Below are 19,945 nucleotides of genomic sequence, written 5' to 3' on the forward strand. Positions count from 1 at the left end.
CTATGGATTTGAATAGCATTGGCTGTGTTCTTTCTAGTGTGGTTTGGAAGGCATTGTGCCATCTTTCCACTGTGCTCTGGGTTTTGAATTTCTGAGCTACAGTACTTTTGTAGACATTCCACTATGGTATTTGGAATGTGGGTTGTCATCTGTGTCCAGAGCAGTGCAGTCTACAAACCCAAGTGTCTTTGAAGTATTATATTAGTGGAGTTTGTTTTTGTTAATTCCTTTTGTTAAAATTGAGATTCTATCAGCATTTTGTAATAGTTAGCTACATATGTTACAAGTACATATGCCAGAGCTATCCATTTTTAATTTCAGAAGCAAGCTAGCTTTTCCATGCATAATCTACACTGCATGCTGGTTTTTTGCATATGTTTCTGTATGCTTTAGTTGAAGTGGTAATAGCTGCCTTGTATGGATGTGTGTGGGTATAGTTTTAATATTCTTTGTAAAGTTGTTAGTTTATAGTTTAAAATGTTTTAAAAGTTCATAGTAAGTGCACTTTGTTAGACAAGAATGCAAACACGAGTGGTATGCTAGTGTTATGATTTTCACAATGTATGGTGTCTATCTATGTGAATGGTGGAGGTCATATCTTAAAAGTTCTATCCATCATCCATGTTTCACATTGGCTTAGACTTAGGAGGGTATTTTCAGTTTCAAATATAATTTTCTGCTCTCTTTAATGTGATTATCATATAGAAGGAAGGGTTATTTGTTATTAGGTATTCTGGAATATGTATGCCTTGTTATCTTGTTATCTTCTAGGGGCAGCAGAGGCTTGACTTGTGTCTTTTTTGAGTAAGCGAAATTAGTCATTTTAAAGCCGGTAGTTGAGATGTAATGTGCTCCGGTACGGTAGCGAGTATTCCTTTTAAAATTTTAGCAGTGTCCTCTTGGAAACTAGTGCATGCCTTTTTTAAATCTTTAAGTTTGTGCCTTACTTCTAGCTTAGTTATATTTGGGAGGAGTTTGTGTACTCTGGCATTAAGTACAATATCGTTTTTTAGTATACCTTCCCATACCAAGCATTTGTGTAATATGTTGTACATTTCCAATTCACATTTGCTGTGCTTGTGCTCTCCTGTATTTGTTTCCCTTGTGCGAAAGAAATTGTTTTAATTTTGGTAGCGTAATATGTGTGGTTCTTTCAGCAATTCTGTCTGAAAGTAGAATAATTGTAAAATAATTATTGTGTTAAAAATGTTTATTTTGTACGCTAACATAATTTTAAAATGCTTTAAACATTTTAATTATATACTTACATAAATGCGTTTATTTTAAGGTGCACTTGATTTTCTTCTGTTTCTCTTTGCTGTCTTTGAGATTTGGATCAGGAGGGATTTCCTTTTCTGTTGGTGAGAAAAAAGGTTTGCTTTAGTTACATGTTAGCAATAGAGGTTTGGTTAGTTTTGGGGAGTGGCAGGGTTTTAGTTTTGAGTTTAACACATTGGGGTTGGTTTATTTTTAGCACTGTGTTTATTTTGCTTTCTTTTAAAGAGTTTTTTTGTAAAGTATACACACAATAATTATCTAAGGATGACTAAACATAATAAAATAGAGAGTTTACTAATGTATCTATTTGCATTTTAAAATTGATTTCACATGACTTTGTACTTCATTTAATTGTTAGACATACTTGTGAATGTGCTCTGCTATTTTCTTGACGTTTTTCTTCTGGCTTTTTTCCATGCAGTCATGAAGAGTGTTGTTTCACTGCAGTTGTTGAGCTTTTCCTGTGAAAAATAGTCATTTTTTTGCTCTTTTAATGTAAATATGCTTATATGTGTATTGGTCAGTTTGTTTTACGGCAAATTGTAATGCCTACTTTGAGTGTAGTTCAAATTTGTTTTCAATTTTTACCTTTTATGGGGGACACTAATTGGTGTTTCTGTTTTACTTTTAAATGGGAGCATTTGGTGGATTGTTTTTTTTTAATAATATTGGTAATATATTATAAACAGATTATTAATATACTTTGAATGTTAAATTAATGTTATTTATTTTTAATATTTGTTGTACTATTTTTATTCTAATAATAATGTTTGTTTTCGAAAAGTGTTTATTTTTAATAGTGAATGTATGGTGAATACATAAGGTTATATAAGTGAATATATGTGTTTACTGTTTTATCTTAATAATATTTTGCGTAAATTGTTTATTTAATTTTTTATATATTTAATGTAAAAAAGAATTTATGATGATAAATATTTTTGTTTCCTTATATGTAGTGATTTATTGTTGTCAATATTGTGTGAGATATTGTGTGGATATTTTTAAATAGACAATATTTCATGTTTCAATATTTGTGTAGTCTATATTGTTATATTTAGATATTTTGACAGCTATTTTTTTCATCCATATTTGTATAATTTTTGGTTAAGTATAGGATGGCCTCATGGAGGCAGCTGCCACCAAGGTAGAAGCGCAGCCCGTCCATTTACTATTGGGCATCACGAGGCGTACCGCTTCTCATAAGGGTCTGAACAAGTTCTTAGACTTAGCCCTGGGCCCCACCAAACGAAAAATAGCCATGGCTTGGAAGGCGCATCTGGATTCTAACATCCACTCGTGGCTGTTCGACCTTCGCAGAGCCTTGGTGTCAGAACACAAAATTCAACTGGCAATGCCTGCACAAGCATCGGCGCCCTTAGCCCCGATCATTATCACGGGGTCTTCACCATCCCAACTGAGGGACCCGCGTTCTTACACACATATGTATATACGCATACACGCCCCTGGTTGCCAAGTGCCTCCAACCCCCCTCCTGCCTCTCCTCCCCTTCATGCACGGCTTCTTCCCCCCACCCTCCCGCCACCCTCTCCTCTGGCTCATCCACACTTGATGAGCCACCGCAACTATTTAGCTACACACCTGAAACCCACTATTGCACTTCACCTGCACACTGGCCTATATCTACACATAGAGAGCGACTCTTTGTTTTTCGTTTTATATTTTATGTTATTTCACTTTGTTGCCTACACACTACTTCATGGTGAACTTCATCTGTGTGATACTGACGTGTTCCACTGCTTGTCATTATGATTCGTGTGGTTAAATGTAACATGTCATGGATCTGTGAGGTGGCACGGAAGACAAAGTGAACTTTCTTTCTCACTGAACTGGATTCTCCAGGCAACCCGCCTAAGTCACTCCACTTATTACTAACGTGATGTCAATGTTTGAGTATGTTATTGTGCAGATACTAATGATGTCATTTTGTCAAGAATTAATAAAAATCATTAAAAAAATATATATATATATATAGGATGGCAATACTTTTATTATCAATCATTTTTTACAAATATTTGGGGGAGCCAATGTTGTTGTCCATTATATCATGTCATCAAACCATATGGGATTCTAACCACAGCTTCCAGCATAGTGCTATGTACACCACATTATGAGAAAATAAGAATACATGGACTTGTAGAGTTTCAGTCCTTAAGAACTCCTGATCAACAGAACAACTTTGTCCAGTACCATGCCAAATTAGGTAATTAGAATCACCTAACGTATTTTGGGATCTAGAGTAGTCGTTTGACTGTGGCTGTAGTGCCAAATTCATTAAAATAAATGTAACTTTTTTCCATGCAGAATAATTTGAGAAAATTCAAACTTCTCTAGCTGTGATTAGGATATTCATTAGACTGAGAAGGAGGCAAAGGTTGAGTCTCTGAATCACAATATGAACTAGAGAGAGTAATAGGTTCTACAATTTCCAAAGAAAGTGGATATTTGGCCTTTGTAATTTATAGAGAACTTCAGTCATTGCCTATATAATTGTAAAAGTGAAGAACATAGTTTAAACTGTAGGACTGGTATAGTGTCATACCAAGCAATATGAAAGGGGATGATGGACGGAGCGCTTGAGCAAATCAAACACTCACCCCCAGTCAACTGATCTGGGTTTAATCCATCATCATTCTTTAGCTCACTCCACCACCCCAGTTCAGACATGACCATTTGCAAATCAGTCTGAACCTGTGCCATATGGGCACAGTCCAGCCCGAACTGCCAAGCCATGTCTTCCCTGGACCGGAAACAAGCATCCTGGGACTGGTTTCTGGCTATTCAGCTGTCATCAGCCGGGCTATCTTGAATCCAATGGCAAAGTGAGCAAGGGAACCACGTCTGGGCATACCCTGCCAACTTAGGGCGAACAAAGCGATACCAAAGGGGATGATGGAAGGAGCGCTTGAGCAAATCAAACACTCACCCCCAGTCAACTGATCTTGGTTTAATCCATCATCATTCTTTAGCTCACTTCACCACCCCAGTTCAGACATGGCCATATGCAAATCAGTCTGACTCTGTGCCTCTTGGGAACAGTCCAGCCCGAATTGCAAAGCCATGTCTTCCCTGGACCAGAAACAAGCATCCTGGGACCGGTTTCTGTCTATTCAGCCATCATCATTTCCAAAGAAAGTGGATATTTTGCCTTTATAATTTATAGTGAGCTTCAGTCATTGCCTATATAATTGTAAAAGTGAAGAACATAGTTTAAACTGTAGGACTGGTATAGTGTCATTCCAAACCAACAGCCAGTGGCATCCAGTAGTAGTTTCATACCTTCCTGCATCCATATTGCTATATTGTCCTGCAGCTAGTCCATCAGGAGGTTCCTTCACTGATTTCTGCCTAAGCGAAATGAGAGCGGATATCCATTGTAAGCACCGCCTTCTCGGTCCATAAAACTTGCGCTTGGGTTTTATATGGAGTTTAACGAATGCAGGAAATCTTCAAATAAAAGGTGAATGCCCCATCTTCCCTATTCAGAGCAGATATGAAAAAACACACTTTAAACAGTGCAGAAGGTATTTTTGCAAATTTTGGTGGTTGTCCCATATCATCCAAAACCTAAATAGCCCCACCAAGATCCTTGTTTGGACTAAGCCCGGGCAGGGACCTCCGCTCCGCCCGTAGTGTGTGCGGAGATTTGCCTCCTCTGCATTCCGCGGAGAACGCAAATCTCTGAACACTCCGCAGCGGAGAGGAGTGGGCCAGACCCCGCCTCCACCCCCCTATATTAACAAGTAATTCTACATTACTTAAAGTAAATTAAAACGACCTACCTGCACTGCGGCATCCCCAGGCTGCCCTCCTCCTCTTCCTCGCCATCTGGCTAATCCTTGAGAAAACTGCGCATGTGGCGTAGCGTAGCGGAGTTCCATGGAGTTTGTTCACAACTCTGTGGACCCCCGTGTAGCCCCGATATGCCCACTACGACCAGGGTTAGTTTGGACTTTGGCTGGCAAAGTTTCCATTTGCCCATACATCTTCAGATAGGCAGTGGAATAACATACACCCTACTTATAGACCTCCTCTAGAGCACTAGATGTTTCTCTTCTAAAGTAGCTGCATATGCCACTTGGAGAACACTTGGTGGAGAAATCTCTGGTGTAAGATGAAATGAAATGAAATGATTACGCTCTTGTATAGCGCACGACTACCCGTAGGCATCTCGGCGCTTGCTTAGGGAACCCGTCCTGGTATTCCCCTGTGAGATACCCCGGCAGGGTGTCCACAAGGTGAAAGCCAGGCATCCCGCCGCGAGGGGCCGTAGTGGAGATTAAGCAAGCTATTGCCCAGAGTCGCAGAGTGTGACCCCGTGAGTTGAGTAGGCACCGGAACGAGAATTATCGAGTCCGTGGAATTTTTGAGCCCGAGACCCGCCGAGGCGGGGAACCGAACCCTGGTCCACAGCTGATCTCAGCTTCCAGGTCTGCCACCTCTAACCACTGAGCCACGCTTCTCCACTCCAGATGAGGTACTTGTTCATATGGCAAGTGACATTGTTCATATGACAAGAATACATATCAAGCTGAGAAAATGTAAATTGATGCTTTCCATTCCGTAAAGGTTGCCACTCTTTCTACTGCAATTGTTCACAATGGTAGCTTAGATAGACCTGATAACATATTCATTTGAGCAGATGTTGATTGACCCCGTTTCAACCAAAGTTACCTTTCCATGTTAATGGATCATGCTTTAGAGCCTGAGGAGGTCATGCCGGGCTTCCCTTAAGATGGGGCAAGTGCCTTCACATTCTGTTGACCTAGAAGCACTGTTTAACCACACCAGAATATTAAAAGTGCAGCTATGCATGGGCACAAAGGGTTAGCTTCACATTATGACAACTGTTAAAAAACGTAAATTTTCTCTGTTTCTCATCAATCATATTTTTTATTTATTAAACAATGCATTATTTCTTTTTCATCTTTGGCTGTCTTCCTGAAGTGTATCTATTTGCATGCTTTTCATTATTAGACAAAGATGAAGAAAGACAAAGACAAATACAAAAATGTTTTCCTCACACTGAAAACATTCATCCCCTCCTCCTCCATTCATCCATCCCTGAATGAATGAATGAATGAAGCGGCATTTATAGAGCATGCGGCTCCTCAGAAAGAGTGTCCTGGCACTGAAAAGACTATATCAGGCCCATTGCTGCCCCAAGGGGGGAAGGCCAGGAGTTAGTTACAGAAAAGCAAGGTTTTAAGCATTTTCCTGAAAACGGTTATGTCGGACACTTTCCTGAGAGTCAAAGGAAGAAGGTTTCAGGCACGGGCTCCATGTAACTGAAAGGAGTTGCCGACGGAATGGGCACGGTATATCCTGGGGACGGATGCCAGACTCAACGTGGAGGACCTGAGGGTTCTTGGTGGCACATAGTGCTTGACTCTTCTTCTGAGATACTTCACCCCGTTTCCCTCAAGGGCCTTAAAGAAGAGTACCAGGGCCTTAAAAATGATTTTAAAAAGTCAGGAAGCCAGTGCAAGGCCTTGAGGTGAGAGAAATGAGTCCTAGGCTTGAGCAAAAGGACTGCTCTAGTGGCTGTATTCTGGACCACCTGTAAGAGGTTGAGCAAATATTCAGGGAGACCTAGGTACAGGACACTGACGTAGTCCAGTCTTGAGATGATCAATGCCTGGACTACGGTCCTCCTATTTTCTAGAGGCAAAAGGGGAGAAGGTTTCTAAGCATTCGTAGAAACACAAAACAGGAGCCTGCTACAGACTGGATCTGAGATCCCTTCGAGAGGGTACTCTCCATCATGATGCCCAGATTTTTGACAGTGCTAAGAGCGGAGGGAGGAGGTGACATATCCAATGGCCAACACAGTTTCCACTCATCCGTGGGGGGGAGCCAAAGAAGATGATCTCAGATTTCTCTGGATTACATTTTAACTGGTACTTCCTCAACAATGAGAACATTTTCAAGAGAAAGGAGTTGATCTTGCCACCTTCATAGTCAGCTCTCTTGTCGTAGGTAAACGGGAGCTGCATGTCATCCGCGTAAGAGCTCATTTTCTCGCAGCACGCTTCTGCCAGTGGAGCCAAGGGGGACATATATCGGTTGAACAGAGTGGGACTCAGTATCGAGCCCTGAGGAACTCCCACTTTCAGCTTGGGGATGGGGATGGGGGCCACCAAGGGGGAGTCCAAATGTTCTGGCATCTATCCTCTATGAAGGAGGAAAACCAATCCGGAATGGTGACGCCTTTTTCACAGTCCTATAGTCTGTTCAGGAGTCTTGAGTGTGGCATGGTGTCAAAGGCCGCAGAGAGGTCAAATAAAATCAGAATGGCTTCCTCCGATCCAGCTTCTCCTTAGTAAGCTCAGAGACTTCGAGTAGGGCAGTCTCTCTACTATAGTTGGTTCTGAAACCCAACTGGCTCTGGTGTAGGAGCTGATTCTTTTCAGCATAGTCAGACATCCCTGAATTGACATATTCCTCGAGGACCTTTCGAGGTGTTTCCAAATACCAGGCACGTGGCCGGCTGTAAGAGAGGTTTACAGACTTGGCCACCAAGGCCAACAGTTTAGCTGGGCTAGGGTCAGAGGGAGACCCTGACTTCACACTCTTGATGATATCCAAGGATACCTCAAGTTGAAGCAGACGGAATTGTACAAGAGTCGGGCCGTTGATAGAGGCGGGTGGTGCTGCCAGGGTTGGATTGTCGGCTTAGTCATGACTCACAAGTGGCCCCCTCGAGAAGGAGTCCTGAATGGTGTTATATGTTATTTCAAGCCTTACCCTTGCCTTTAATATTTCTACTGTATGTCTTAGGCCATTTAAGATATCATTTCCAGTCTGTGCACTACTCTCAGCCAGTACATGGTCTCCAGCTTCAACCTTCCTCACACAAGTGTAGTAATTCTATTGTCATTTGTGTGCACATTGAAGAGTAAATAGGAGGAAGAGAAAAAGGTAAAATGAGAAAGGATACATGGATAGAAATAAAAATGGAATCAAAGCAGAAGTAAGATGAGAAAGGTGGTCGAGGGCAGAGAAGAAGAGAGAAAGAGAAAGCAAGACAATGGAGCTAAACAAAAGAGGGGCAATCATAAGGGAGAAGACGGAATGGAAGATGCAGAGAGGATTGAACAGGGAAGGAAATGAGGGAAGAAACTGAAGGGATCAATTAAGAATAGATTGGGTGGGAGTGAAAAAAGAGATGGAAAGGAAAAATGGACGTTAGAATACATGTGGAAATTTAATGTAAGAAACACTTAGTAGAAAAAAGAAGGGGGCAAGTAGAATAAGAACTGGGGTGGATAGAGCAGAATACAGAGAGATAAATATGAAATGTTGAAAGAAAATCTTAAGAATAGATCATTTGACATGTAATAAAAGTTCTGGAAGGTAGAAAGATGTAGAGAAGAGAGAAGAAAGGGAGGAAACATTGATGGGTAAGATGGAAGCAAGAGGATGAGATGTAGAAAATAAGAAACGAGAGGTGAGGGTGAGCAGTGGGCCAGGGAAATAAGTATGATCTATGGAGAAAAGGAGATGAATAGAGAGACGGTGCATGGAATGGGAAAAAGTGATAAGTAAAGAAGTGATCAGCATAGAAAGAGTGACTGCGAATAAGGGGGCATTAAAGCAAGGATGGAAGAGAGCGATAAGGCAAGAAGAAAGGTGTGCCTGGCATAGAATAAATGAAAAGGTATCGGGACACAGAAGATGCAAAGAAAGGAAGAGGACTGCCTTGGTAAATTACAAGCACTACGGGGCATATCTACAAGGACGGTGATAAATAAACGCAAACCGCGCTTAGCGCTTTGTTATTTATCGCCGTCTATCTCTGGAATTTCTCGCCCTGGTAACGCGTTATTAACAACGCATTACTCCAGGGCGATGAAAATTCCAGAGGTAGCAGGGAAATTGCCGTTTTGCAGGGAACATCGCTGGTTTTCCAGCGATGTTCCCTGCAAAATGGCGATAACCTTGCTGATATGACCCACAGGGTCGTATCAGCATAATCCACCCCAATGCTGGGGATAGGTAAGTCTGCATTTTAGCAGACGTTAGTTTTTGGAGAAAACAGCGGTTTTCTCCAAAAACTAAAGTGTGCTAAAATCCTGTGGGCTGCCTTGTAAATATCGCGATGTGAACATCAGGGATATTTGCATCTCATTAGAGATGCAAAGGGAGGCGTTGGGAAAAAGAGTGCTAATATGTGATTAGGTATATTAGCACCCTCTTGTAAATAGGGCAATCATTTTATCTCCACTTTGTTGGCTTTTTAAGCCAAAAAAGCAGAGATAGAGCCATTGTAAAATGCCCCTAAGTTAGCACAAGATTGTCCAAGTGCATCCTACGTACCCCAATTTGACCTCTTTCTTCTCATCACATCAGGGCACAGATTCACATAATGAAGACCCTTGATAAATACAACTTTCTTTGCAAATGTTGATGGCTCTTTTACTTTTAGATGAAGTCTCCAAAGTATTAACATTATATCTCTTTGTTAAAGTAATATAACATTGATGTAGTACAACATAATGAGGAGAAGACCACTCTAATTTGTGACTCTAGCCATACTAAATAAATCGTGGTTGGGAGGGGGACAGAAAAACATAATGTAACTGGTATACAGTCTGGATGCAATGTCTTCACTTCTGTTAGGTATTTATTTGAAGGAGACACCTTATTATATGTATATGCACTGGGAGTAGACAATGTTTCGTTCAAGGAAAGGGTGTTCCCCTACTTTGAGCAGTGAGTCATTGATTTGCATTGCTGGACAAACAACGTTGTTTGTTACTTTCTGTCCTACTTAGACCATCATGGCATCCTTGCAGAGCGGCCAGGTCAGTCAGTATGCAGTACTACCTTCCTTTCAGTTTTCCTGAGCTAGCCGGGTCACCTCTCACTTAGTGACAGTTTTAAAGGCTAGTTGAGGTCTAACCTCTCAGGTCCCCTGGTCTCTTCCACAGACTTCAGTACTGCTGCAAAGAGAAAAGGAGTGAAGCGATGAAGAGTTTACCTGTCACTGACAGCGCTTTAATGGGGCAATAGCTGTCAGCTACTGAGTAGCTGTACTTCTGGAATATGAAAGGGAGACTATCAGCGTTCCTCCTCAGTGGTTTAACCCCTTGGGCGCGGCTGCGATTCTTCGCCTATGCCGCCGTTTCGAAGAGTGGGCGGGTTCATGATGGACCCCAGCCGTCATCAGCACACGGGCACTGTGATGAATGACGGATGGGGGCCGTCATCAGCACGCAAGGGGTTAACACTTTTAAAATGAGAGCACCAACACTTCTTATTAGTGAACAAATGCTCCAGGAGAGTAAGTGCCTGCATTTCTGTATTTTCATTTCAAGCAACTGACTGCTGAGGTGGCCAGTCTCCCCCGCACCCTTTGTCTTCATCATGCGTGTCAGTGCACAGATTGATATAGGAATTTCTAAAGGCCAGATGAGCTCTGGGAACCTTTGAGTGCCAGGGGGACTTCGGAGAGAGCAGTGTAAGTTTGAAAACACCAAGCCTCACCTCTAGGGGCTCCTATTATGAATAGATCAGGTGAGGAAGAGATGCTTAACAGCCACTGATGGAACGATGCTGGTGCACACTTTCATCTACTGTGTGGCTTGTGAGACTGGGAGCACACCTGTAGACTCAACTGGTCAGACATCACTTCCACCGAACGAAAGCCCACCAACCGTGTGCAATGCATGAAAAGCAAGCCAATGTAGGTGACGAGCCCACCTTCTTACTTCCAATACCTTCGCTCACCATTTTTTAGTCTACCTTTATTTACTGCCTGTAAGACTTCAAAGGCATGTGTTAGATCTGGCCCTTTTTGCAGGTTTATCCCCAAACCATTTGCCTTTAGCCTCCTATTTCTCTGACCCTGTTTTGTTGGCTATATGATTCTGGGTACTTTACCACTGGTAATCAGTGCCAAACTGCATATAGGCATGCCACTGGGTAGCACTGTAGTGGACTGGATCAGTAGCACTGTTGGCACAAGGCAATATATCACACACTCCTCCCTCTCAGTTAGTTTTGAGGGCAGAATGAAAGGCACATGCTGTTGGGCTGGACATGCATACTTAAGAGACACTTAGCCAAGCTCAGTCAGAACCTGACTGACCCAAAGTCATTATTAACTCTTGCTCAACTGTAGCACACAACACAATAAAAAAATAAGGACAGAAACAATGCCACTGCATTTTTTAAATAGTTATAACAGCGTGACTGCCCTGATCAATTAATAAGGAGTCCTCTTGAAAAACGGGCACCGTCCAGAGTCCACTTTGCCCAGGCTTTAACTTGTCTGCATTTCCTTGAATACAAAGGCTTTATTACGTTACAAAAAACAGATTTTGCACTGGGCAGCCCTTGGAATAAAAGCTGCTCCTCTTTCCCCATTATCAATAAAGCATTCATTTGTTTTACAATAAAACAGGAAATTGTCGAAAATGTACACAGTAAGACACCATTTTGACGAGTCAATATAGTCAATATTTTGACACAATTCTGTCTCCCACATCCTATTTCTGTAAGCAAAGCAGTCAGGCATATGTGGATGTGTAAGCATTCTCCTTTGAGAAAACAGACATGTTCCCACCTCTTCCTCTCTAGATCTGTGTTGCTTTCCCAGCTCCACAATTCTTAAAGCTCATTGACAGCCTGCAATTAGATGATTGTCTGAATTTTTTCTGAATGTTGCTCTCAAGGACCCGAATTGCAGTTTGGGTGGACTGCCCTTTTTTGAGACACAATGCACAATTAACTGGGCGTGCCTGTCACAGACAAGAACAGCACACCTGATCAAAAGAATGTGCTGTTCACAGTGCAGTAATCAAAAGTGGTTCTTTTGAAGGAGGAAAAGTAATCAAAAGTGAAAAAGGACACTTGTAACACTTTTTAAACCATTGGTTTTGGGAGAAGTAATTTGAAAACCCTCAAAGAAATCAATGTAATTTGGGAATGCGGTATATATGTTTCATCCGCCCCACATTGACATCATGGCAGTTATCATTGGGTGTTCCAAATTGTGATAGTTGCCGACCTCAGCCAGAGGCACCTCCGGTCTCAAAGTGCAGTGTCAGAGATAGAGGATTTGTTCCCACAAAATGGTGTGAAAAAACAAACTTTATGAAAAAAGGAAAAAATCTTTAAAAATGAGGAAGGACACCCAAATAGGTTTAATGGGGGGTGAACTCCCTCTGGTTTAAAATATGTTCATACTTAGAGAGATCGAGTTACTAGATCTGGTGGTATTGTTAAAGAATCGTCGACATGTTTCAGCTCCTTCGGCCCTAAGGGTCTATGAAGCTTTCGTCAGGACTAACATACGTATACTAATACTCACACAATTTGTGCGGTATTCTTCAATTGGTCATTCTTTGCCAATCGTTGATGCTGGGATCAGCGTTCGTTATTTTTCTGTATTAGGTGAACGCACTTCTTCAACGGGGTTTCTGCTACTTATAGCGCAGAGCCGCATGGAGGCTTCTCCTCGGACTGGTGCTGACTCTGCCCCCGGATGTCTCTTTTGAAGGAGGGACAGTGATTCTGATGCAAGTGTGTGCAGTGGGTGACTGCTCTCATCTGCAGGGAGATGCCTGGAGCTCCCTGCAGTCCCTGAGACACCTTCAATGATTTGCCCTTAGGAGCCACGCTGGCTGTGTGCCACCCCAAATGTGGTGTACAATCAGTGTGCATCCTGACAGCTTCTATGCTCCTTTTGGGCACTTCTAGTACCTCTAAGGAGGCAAACCGCCTCTGCATCCCCACTAGACTATGATCAATAAAGCCCCAGTAAAGAAAGTTTGCAGTTGGCACTAGTGCTGCACGGTCATTGACTGGTCTTTATTGCCAACCACCGTATAAGTCAGATTGTTTCAGACTACCTTAGGCACTAATTGGTAGCAAATGACAATGCATATTCTCTGGAAGTGGGGTGCCCCCTTTCAGTACACATACAGTCAAAATGGTTTATTGGTTATAATGAAGCATACTAGTTTTCCCCTTACATATTTTCAATACATCATACCTTATACTTAATGTAAGCTTCTGTATAAAGGTCACATTTTGATTTCAGTTAAATAGAGGGGCCTGTTTATAATAAAGACATGCAGCGTAGCAAGTCATCTTGCTGTGCTGGGTGACAGGGAAAGGGCAGGAATGCCAGTATTTAAAAGAATATGGCACATCCCGGCCTTTGTCCCTGCGCTGGCACCATTTTGGCTGCCTAGCACTAATGCAGGCACTGTGGTGCAAGGGTGCCTGCATTGCAAGAAGGATTATTTTTGTAAAGGATTGGCCATTACCTGCACAAACACAATCCTCCTGAGGTATTTTCTCCTTTCTATTTGTACTGCCGATTGTAGCACACATAAAAAGAAGAAGTAACAGGCATAAATAAAGTAATTTCTCCTTGTTACGCCTCACCTGTGAAGGTGTACCATTTGTCAGATTCCCAGGTCTGCCACTTTCAGTAAATCTGGGAATGGGTCAAAATCCATGGATTTTGCGTGGGAACACCCACACAACACCCATGGAGCGCCTCCCTAGCACAGAGTAATGCAACACAGCAAATTGCACTCTGTGGCGTTACTCTGGATTTATGAAGCCAGTCAGAGCCATGCAAGGTGGACTTGTGTGGCTTCATAAAATAGTATTTTGGGCTTGCGTTGCCCATGCCCCACATTGCATGGAGCAAGCGTGACTCAACCCCACTCATAAATATGCCCATTACTTCATTGTTATTTTCAACTGACCTTCACACTAGGCTGAGAAATTAAACAACACAAAAGATCAACATAACACTGCCCCTTCAGTGGAATATCTATTAACCATCGGTAATGAGCCTCCTGGCTTCCTGTAACTACTACCTACACCATGGGGCATATTTACAATAACTGGCGCATCCCTGCAAATCAGCAGGGATGCGCCAGTTATTGTGCACCACAGCTCCGCCATCATGGATGCGTCGCATTGTAAATGCGGTGCACCATGGTGCAAAAACGGCACAGATCGTGACGCATCTGTTCCTGTGAAAGTGACGCATTGCTGGAGTTGCTTCGCAAGCGTGACGCAGCTCCAGCAATGCTCTGGGGGCCCTATCTAGTTAATGCTGCGTCAATCCTTACGCCTGATTCAGGCAGGTGCAGGGTTTTGACGCAGCATGGGCCTAAAAGTGACTGAGTAAAATCTTGTAGATTTCACTCAGCCACTTTTAGGAGGCATTCCTGCGCTGGAACGCCCCCCCCCCTCCCCCTGCACAGGAACACCTACATGTGGTGCAGGGCATTACAACGTGACGCATCTCCCAGATATGTCACGTTGTAAGTACCCCCGCACCATGGAGCAGGATTTGCGTTGCCGCTGCGTCACAAAAGTGACGCAACGGCGGCGTAAATGAGGTGCAAGGGGCTTGTAAATCTGCCCCCATGTGTTTTCTTCCCTTGCTATGTATATTATCAGTTCAAAGTAATAATTTATGGATTTGGCTAATAAAAAAAACATACACTGTTAAAACAGACTTAAAAACGACACAACATACAATACAATAAATGAAGCACATCACACAATTACACTTTAGAGCATGAGAGGATAAATCGAAGGAAGTATTACCACCTCAAAGTAGCAGCAAATTTCAGCTTGGCAGACCTAGTCAGAACATATTTCTCTTGTTTACAACCAAACTACTAATATGTACAATGGAACGGTATGAACAACACAAACCTCGCCATTTAGTTCCAGGGTTTATGTGTAGTTCTAGGAACATATTTACTAAAATATGTTGGAGTGCGGTGCTGCGCCAAATTTGGCAACACCATGCTCTGACATTTTTAAAATGCAGGAATGCGCCATATTTACAAAAATATGGCGCACCCCTGCATTTCCCCTAGCACCAACTGCCTAGCGCCAGCTGCAGGGGTGATGCACATAAACAACCAAAAATGGTGATTTTCTCTTTTTGTGTTTACTGCAGAATGCAGCACACGTGGATAGAGTAAAACACAAGGAAAAATGAATAATTTTTCCTCATGTCACCGTTCTAAGACCAGCTATTACCTGGCCTTCGTATTTTGGCACTGCCTCAAGCTTGTAAATCTGGGGCAGCATCAAAAAGCAAAGGATGTTGGGGTGGAATGCCCACTGCAATACCCATTGCCCGCCCCTTTGTCGCAGCAGACTGCAACGGAAAGGGGCATATTTACAAAGTTGCGTTGGGCCACGTTAAGTAGTTTAGAGCCACCTTGCAAATATGTGAAATAGTGCTACTCCACCTGAGCGGCAGAAAATATGACGCTTCAGTGGCGAAAGTGGCTTGCAAGTATGCCCCTTAATCTCTTATCGCCTAAACAGTGGCAACAATGGTTTCGTTCACTGAGTAGCTATTTTTGAACAAAATTAAGTAATATGCACATAATCTCCAAGTGCCCCTATTCTGTGTGTTTCCATCTTCCACTTTGAGCTACTGCTTCCCAGCTAGTCTTGTACTCAAGAGATCACAATATGTCAATTATGAAATATGGCAGTATGCAGTGAACAAGTTTGTAATATGATGACAGTCTTCGTTGGCACTCACACGATCTTTTTGTTAAATTGTAGTCATCTCTTAAAATAGTTCAGTAAATGCAGTATAAATATATTGATGGTAAGGCACAGAATTACTTCTATAAACATCAGCTAACAACGTGAGATCTCTAGATTACAGAAACACACATGAGCAGAGTTTTGAGGTGTGTTTGACCAGCCAGTGTTTTCTGGACCAACCTTCATTATGTTACTTTCTAAATTGCAGTTAGAAGACGCGCAGACTAAACGGCAAGAAAAGCTTTTGGAAACACACAAGGAAATTCGCCAGCAGATATTGGACGAAAAACCTAAGGTAATGTGTTTCTTTTGTGCCTTCAGCCAGAGACTAGGCGACAGCATTTTACGAAACAATATACTGATTTGAAATTATTCTTAAAAGAACTTCGCAAAGATGTAGGCAACCTAGTGATAATTCGTCATTAACTCAATATGAAAAATAGTTCTATATTGAGCTGTACCATAAATGAAAACTGTGGCAAACAAAGGAATAGATTTATCAAGACTTTGTGCCCATGGAAAGTGATGCAAAGCGGCACAAATTCCTGATAATGTATTTACTTTCTAGCAGAAAAGTTGGATTTAAAGTAGTGCAGATTGGGCTTTCCACTGCTTTGCTCTTCTATAAATCAAGGAGACGTTCAAAAGGTAGTACTTGTGCATTTCGATGCTGCCTCCCATGGATTTTGATTGTGAGACTTTGCATCAAAAAATAATGCCTCTTGAAAACACGTTGGAGCAATAGATGTATTTTCCCTAACATTATATGCATACATCATCCGACGTATGAAATATTTTAAAACTTGTAAAGATTATGGGGCCGATTTTGAGTTTAGCAGACATGATGCACTCCATCAGGGTGGCAGAGGACATTACCTCTGCTACACTAATGGACTACCACCCGCCAAATTTAGAGATGACCTCTGCCATCACAGATTTTACAAAAAGTTTGTTCGACGCCTGTAGTCGGATTTGACGGGCCTACGCCAAACTTTTAAAAAAAAATGTTTTTCAAAAACAAACTCCAAAAGTGGTAATTTTTTTTTTTTTTTTTTTAAGATAACTAATGACCTCCACATGTTGAGTTTTTCCCTGGAACTGGGGTGTCATTATTTTTATTTTCTTACTATCCTCACTGTTAGGTTTTTCCTGGCGGGGACAGGAACTAAAAACAGGATATCGCAACATCCACCCTAAATAGGGCGGGTGGAGAAATGCCCTTTCTCTAACAGCGCCTAGTCTGGCAGGCTTTGGACGAAACTTTCGATGCAAACAACCGGGGGTCCATCGACAGAAAGCTTATGGTAACACCAGTCGGATTGAGAGTCTGGTGGAGAGGGTACTCCATCACATTTGCGACAGAGAACCCTGTCTGACAAACTTAAATCTGACCCTATATCTATCTAGTGTTTCCAGACTATATGTGTAGTTAAAAAATATTGAGGTGTAGCTCTATCCCATCCTCAAACAAGCCTTAGGCTTATATACATGTAGTGGAAGTCTGCATTTAGAATTCTGAGCTGCCCTTTGTGTGTCCTTGGGGGAACAGTCTCCCAGCACAGTGAGGATCATTTGCTGAGCCTCCAAGAAGGTATTCCCACTTTAAGACTAATTGCTGGCACTGGAATGCAGCTGGGCGTTTCCCAATTTGTGCCAGAATTCAGTAAGTAAAATTTAGTCATATTGAAGGAAATTGGAAGACTTACTTTTATATGGGAATTAAACTCTGATCCTTCTAAGAACACTTGACTATTTTTAGCTGTTTGGATGAGTACAACAATTCACCATTGAGGTAATTATCTCCAGTGCTGCTAATGATGTAGGTATCCCAAATTAACAAAAAACGTGTGTATCTCTGAGCGTTTATAAAATCACACCTGCACAGCTTCAGAAACTCAAACAAATGTGCTGCTCATTGCAAGCCACCAAACTGACCACCAGAGGGCGCCGTTCACTATTATGTTGTTTTCCTGCTGTACTTGAACTGAAATCAAAATGAAATATTTAAGAAAGCGCTTCTAATGTTTTCAATGCACACGTGGATTTTTGGCTCCAGAGAGCTATAATGTATCACATGGCCTGCCTTTTATTATTGTTGTCGTCAAGAGGCCATCAGCTTGGGCTCTGAGCTGCATCTAACAGGTTCTCTCAGTCAAGGATTTTCTGCCCCTCTTAATGCTGGTAAATTGAAGTCTCAATTCATCTTACAGCACAGTTAACAGTTTTGTTATTTATTTGGCTTTTATATTATTTAGTAGGCTTTAGTTTCCGTTTGTACATTTTTGTAAGTTTGAAGAATATGAAGATTTCTAGGATTTTATTTTTATTTTTTATCTTAGCAAAAACAGAGAAGCTCTCACAATGTCATTATTAAGATTAGAACCCATTCAAAATGTCACAGACTTCTCTTAAGTCAACCAGGGATCATTGAGGGATACAGGACAACGTTTACACTGAATTCCATGCGTGTGAAATAATATACTGGGCATCGCATGTTTATTTTACAATTTATAAAAATACTATGCAGTTACATGTACTGTCAAGCATAATACGCTTCAACCATAACACAGATGTATCTGAACAGCGTGAGTGGAAACTTTGATCTATTGCCAGATAAAATATGCACATTTGGATAGGGAGGGGAAAATCCTCTTTTTCAATCTGAGGTAAGACTATGAGAAACTGCAAGTACCTCTGCTGTTCCCGCCACTATCTACATTGGCTTTTAAAAATGGAGAAAAACAAGGATTCCTGATTTCAGGCATTGAGGAATGTAAAGGAACGAGAAATTATTCTGCATATAGACACCCATCAACGGAGCCAAGGGCAGGCCATTGTAATCATCCTAATGGTAATAACATTAGGTGACTTACAGTGGCGGGGAGGATTGGTGGGAGGTACAAGGGGGGGTGCAAGACCTGCCTACTATATTACCAAGATGGCCCTGTCGACCAGGGAAGTTGCTTTGAAGTGCACTGTCAGAAGTCCGGACAAAGGGCCTCATTTATGCGCTTCCCTACGACAAAAGAAAAGGGCAGGAATGCACCGTATCTATCAGATGCGGCGCACTCCCTCCTTTTCCCCTGCCCCGGCGCACAATGGGCTGCCGTGCACCAAAGCAGGCACCTTTGCACCATGGTGCCAGGGGGCTTGCGTTGCGGGGATGATTATTTTTGTACAGGACGGGAAACCTTCTGTACAAAAATAATCACAAGAGGCTTTTTCCATCTGTGCTGCAGAATGCTGCACACATAGAAAAAGGAAAAACGAGGAGAAATAAAGATATTTCTCCCCGTTGCGCCTCCCTAATGACTCACCCAGGGAGGCGTAAGCTTTTGGCGCTGCCTCAGATATACGATTTCTAGTAAATCTGGGGCAGTGTCAAAAGGCCATGGATGTTGCTGGGAACGCCCCCAGCAACGCCCATTGCACGCCCCTTTAATGCAGAACACTGCGTTAAAGGGACTGATATTTATCAGGCAGCATTAAGCCAAAAATAGTGGCTTAGTGCTGCCTGATAATTATCACTCAGGCTTCTGCGGGACGGAACGTCACAAAATGTGACGTTCCGGAAGCGCAAGGAGTCTCATAAATGAGGCACAAAGTATTTTAGTTGGTTTTACAGTTAATACATTTCGATGTCCCTCACGGTGCTTCTAAAAGCAACTGTGTGTTTTTTGTGTCCATTGAGTAGCGTACTGGCCTTTTAGCTGTGATATGTGTTTACCTGGTTTAAATTAGCTGTCTGGTAATGCCACTTTGGCCTCTTCTAATGTATACTTTGGGGCTGGTCCATTGCTAGACAGAGCCGCTTCACCAAAGGTGTTCACTTCTCTCCTTAATGACCTTTCTGAAGGTAAAATAGTTTTTATAGTGTCATTGCGGGGGACTGAAGTACCTCCTCCCATCTCCCCCGCCCACCCCAATTCAGAAAATAAATAAATTCTAGGCCCTCGCTGGCACTTCTGTGGAGCCCATATTCACACTTTGCAGCACTTAAAAATGGACACCCCGCCGACCGCCCGTAGACAGCCGTGCTACCCTAACACTGAATTGGTGACTGTTTCCAGTATTTCAGAATCTAAGATACAAGTTC

The 19,945-nt window shown here is 42.2% G+C and overlaps 1 protein-coding gene across 2 annotated transcripts in view; it reads left to right on the forward strand.

Annotated features, from left to right (window-relative positions):
• Nucleotides 1–19,945, forward strand: part of PLCB1 (phospholipase C beta 1) — a 2,228,480-nt gene that overhangs the window by 1,863,987 nt on the left and 344,548 nt on the right. For both annotated transcript variants that reach the window (XM_078649524.1, XM_078649525.1), the window contains exon 31: nucleotides 16,058–16,144. In XM_078649524.1, coding sequence (XP_078505650.1) covers nucleotides 16,058–16,144 — 87 coding nt within the window. The remainder of the gene's footprint in view (nucleotides 1–16,057; nucleotides 16,145–19,945) is intronic.

This window comes from Lissotriton helveticus, chromosome 6 (assembly GCF_964261635.1).
Source record: "Lissotriton helveticus chromosome 6, aLisHel1.1, whole genome shotgun sequence".
In the NCBI taxonomy this organism is placed as follows: Eukaryota; Metazoa; Chordata; class Amphibia; order Caudata; family Salamandridae; genus Lissotriton; species Lissotriton helveticus.